General features: G+C 39.1%; 1 protein-coding gene across 1 annotated transcript; it reads left to right on the top strand.

Moving 5' to 3' along the window:
• Positions 1-315: 315 nt before the first annotated feature.
• On the top strand, positions 316-2,814 carry LOC149192640 (amino acid permease 3-like). Its single transcript, XM_089404662.1, has 7 exons — positions 316-478; positions 591-824; positions 921-1,014; positions 1,132-1,346; positions 1,453-1,592; positions 1,698-1,925; positions 2,203-2,814. The coding sequence occupies exons 1-7, from the start codon at positions 331-333 to the stop codon at positions 2,629-2,631; spliced, it is 1,488 nt and encodes a 495-aa protein (XP_089260788.1). The 5' UTR covers positions 316-330; the 3' UTR covers positions 2,632-2,814.
• The last annotated feature ends 1,250 nt before the right edge of the window (positions 2,815-4,064 follow it).

Consider the following 4,064-nt stretch of genomic DNA (forward strand, 5'->3'; position numbering starts at 1 on the left):
TTACACAAACAAACAAGAGTACCGTATGTCCGTTATGGAGTTGTGACAGTGACTTGTTGGTGATAAGTCACCAACAAGAATCAATGTGCGTGTCTATGGTGACTGTCAATTCTCCGGCCAAACTTTGGCATGTCTTTGTGTAATTAACATATTTCTACTGGAATACACCTATAAATATCCGTGTCCCGCCCCCGTCTTAAGTAAGGAGTTCCACTTGTTCTTTGCTCTGCTTTTGCTTTCAGAACCGAGACCACTGCCGCTCACAAGCCAAGAATATTTAAGTTGCACAAGTTGGGGTAGATTTGACCGAGGGTCGAGAGGTTTGTTACGATGGCTCAGAATGATGCTCCCCGTTTCCACCTGCAATTAGAATTGCAAAGCAATATCGCGGACGTTTCGATAGATGCTGATCAACTGGAGAATGGAAAAATTTTAGACCACAAGGACTTTAACGACGATGGCCGCATGAAACGCAAAGGTATTATTCTGCATAATGTTTGTCACCAACTGCAAGGTGTTTGCACGAAGGGTTTTGCAGTATATTATATATATATGATTCAACTTCTGATGTAGTGTTGCATTTAATGCAGGCACAATGTGGACAGCAAGTGCGCATATTATCACAGCAGTTATAGGGTCTGGAGTGCTCTCATTGGCATGGGCAACAGCTCAGCTCGGATGGATTGCTGGACCCGCAGCTATGCTTGCCTTCTCCTTTGTCACATATTACACGTCCTGCCTGCTTTCGGACTGCTACAGGTCTCCGGATCCAGTCACGGGAAAGCGAAATTATACTTATATCGATGCTGTGAGAGCCAATCTAGGTATGACTACAGGCTCCTGCAAATAAAAGTTTGAAACTTGGGTATGTTATTTTGGAAAGTTTAAATTCTGATTTGTTCCTTTACGCGCTTTGTCAGATGGCTTCCAAGTGTGGATATGCGGTTTCTCTCAGTACGCGAATCTCTTCGGAACTGCAATCGGCTATACAATAGCTGCATCCATCAGCATGACGTAAGTTAAATCGAGTTTAGCTTAATCAATCGTTGAGTGAAACGCAAACCAAATTTTTATAATTATGTTCCCCAATTACATAAAGTTTGGACTAAATTATTTGGTTTTATGTCACAGCGCAATTCAGAGGTCCAATTGCTTCAGCGCTAATGGAGATGACGACCCATGCCACCTGTCCAGTAATCCATATATGATAGCCTTTGGCGTAGCAGAGATCCTACTTTCTCAGATACCCGACTTCGACCAAATATCGTGGCTCTCTATCGTTGCTGCAGTCATGTCATTCACCTATTCCACCATCGGGCTTGGCCTCGGTATCGCCAAAGTAGTAGGTGCGTCGCCAACTTTTACTCACTGTATCTCTGCTTATTAATTCATCTATTTGCGTTAGAACGTCTTCTGAGCTGCCTGTCTGTGTCATATCTTGATGTGCTTCAGAAGTGGGACACTTCAGGGGGAGCTTCACAGGAGCAGCCATTGGTACTGTGACTAAATCTGAGAAAATATGGAATACGTTCCAAGCTCTCGGCAACATTGCATTCGCTTACTCCTATTCATTGATTCTCATTGAAATTCAGGTACCATATACACTATATTGCCATAGGGGTTCCCTAATTTTGCAATACATCAGTGGCTTCATGGCAACACATGTGAGGGACTAACTCAATTGAATTGACATTCAGGACACAATAAAATCTCCTCCAGAAGAGAACAAGACGATGAAGAAAGCAACGCTATTGGGTGTGGCAACGACAACGGTGTTCTACATGCTGTGTGGTTGCATGGGCTACGCAGCCTTTGGTGACAATGCGCCGGGAAATCTGTTGACAGGCTTTGGTTTTTACAATCCCTTTTGGTTGATTGACATTGCCAACGCCGCCATTGTCATCCACTTGGTTGGTGCATATCAAGTGAGTGTTCAATTTGGATTCAATGTTCTTCCTCATATGCATTTTCACCCGGAATTTGTTAGGACTCCTGGTATAAAATTCCCAGCGGTAGAAAAAAAAAAAAAATTAGTGTAGATTGTGATACAATTTTTATATGTGAAAGTTTAGTTTCTACAAGTCTAATCTCATACCGGAATTATGTCCGCAGATGTCTTCGGTTGGCAAAACTTCTCTTATGGCAGAATGGTGACTGATGACAAACGTTGACGTACTGTGTTGTTTGTCTTTGTCTTTGCAGGTTTACTGCCAACCACTGTTCGCATTTATTGAAGGGTGGGCCGGCAAAAAGTGGCAAGATAGTGACTTCATCAACAAGGAATACGCTCTGGCAATACCCTTTTATGGGCGATTCAACGTGAATCTCTTCAGGCTTGTGTGGAGGACAGCCTTTGTAGTGACCACCACACTGATTTCCATGTTGCTTCCATTCTTCAACAATGTTGTGGGGCTTCTGGGCGCGTTGGCATTCTGGCCATTGACAGTATACTTTCCAGTGACGATGTATATTGCACAGAATAAAATCCCGCGCTGGTCTTCTAGGTGGGTTGCTATGCAAATACTGAGTGGAGTTTGTCTGGTTGTTTCAGTAGCAGCTGCCAGTGGATCCATAGTGGGTGTTGTTGACGCCTTACAGAAGGTTTACAAGCCCTTCCATACAAATTATTGAATTCCGCAAACAGCAGCAGGCAAGAGGAAGTCTGTGTGGTTATGTAAAAACATGAATGAAAGCCGTTGCTTTGCTCTGTATAGTCGTTTATACAGGGGTATCTCCATTGAAATAAGTTTGTCTCCTGCTCCTAGAGAAGTTTCCCTGGATAGCAATTGTAATCCGCGATTAGAATTCAGATGATGCACCTGAACTGTCTTCAGTCAGTCTTCTTAATGTAAAAGATGCCTCGTTTTTTTAATCATTTTTGTCTTTTTGGTAAAGCAACGCCACTCATTTATGGAACCCTGCGTTGGCAACTTTTAAAAACAACCCTAAATTTATAAAATGATGCGATGGCGCATACAAACAAATAATTCTTCATTTATCGTCCAAGCCAAATAAAATTCAATGAACAACGTTTAATAACTCTTATACACCGCATTTGAGGCCTGTCCTGCGCACAACTGCAAAATGTACTGCCAAAATGTATTTGCAGTAGTGTTACGCTGAGGACAATAAAATCTATTTGGGTACCTGAATCCATCAAAATTTGGCAATTGGTGTTTTGATGACCTTTTAAAACCATTCATCTTTTCGCATAATTATAAGAAATTTTAATATTAAAAATAAATTTTTTTTTTTTAATACGATACGATTTTATTGTGATAGATTTTGTCATGCAAGAAGTTTAAATATAATTTCGATAACTGAAAATATTTAAAGTTTAAATATAATTTCGATAACTGAAAGAAGTTTAAATGTAATTTCGATAACCGAAAATATTTAATGTGATTTTATTGTGACAGATTTTGTCATTTAAAAGTTTTAAATATAATTTTGATAATTAAAAATATTTGATTATAACATTATCATAATAATATGTTTGATTATTTAAATTATAATGTTATTATAATTTTTTTAGGTCAAAGTGTCAAAGACAACTCCATAGTGAGTGTTACTTTTTTGTATTCACATTTCATAAGAGAAGAAAAGAGAACAAAGCATAGGCATCACCTTCTAGTGAGTTTTCTCCAATTTCATGTTTTTGTGTTTCCCAACATATGTGTGGATGGTGTGTTCATTTTTTTGTTCTTTCATCTCCAAATTTTAGTTATGTTTATAGATTTAAGCAATAAACTAGTGATAATAATCCAGATTGGATCATTATTTTTTTCATCAATGTTGATGCTTGCAAGGTGGAAAAATCAAAGAAATCGTCTTACAAAAGTAGTTTTAGTGGTGGAACCCAATTTGAAGAATTCGGGTAAGAAACCTTCGAGGGCTAGTTTGAGAACTTAATGATATCTTTTAGGAGTGAAACTTTTTTGCTTAAGCTTCACACCCCCTATCATTTTTCTACACTCAAAAGACCTTTCCAACAGTGCAAAAATCACATCAATGGGAGTTCAGATGCAAAAGTTATGACACCTAGAAGTTGGCCTATTGTGATT

The sequence above is a fragment of the Pinus tabuliformis genome, chromosome 2_2, assembly GCF_031772625.1.
Source record: "Pinus tabuliformis cultivar Carrire ecotype Pingquan chromosome 2_2, CPIR1, whole genome shotgun sequence".
Taxonomy (NCBI): Eukaryota; Viridiplantae; Streptophyta; class Pinopsida; order Pinales; family Pinaceae; genus Pinus; species Pinus tabuliformis.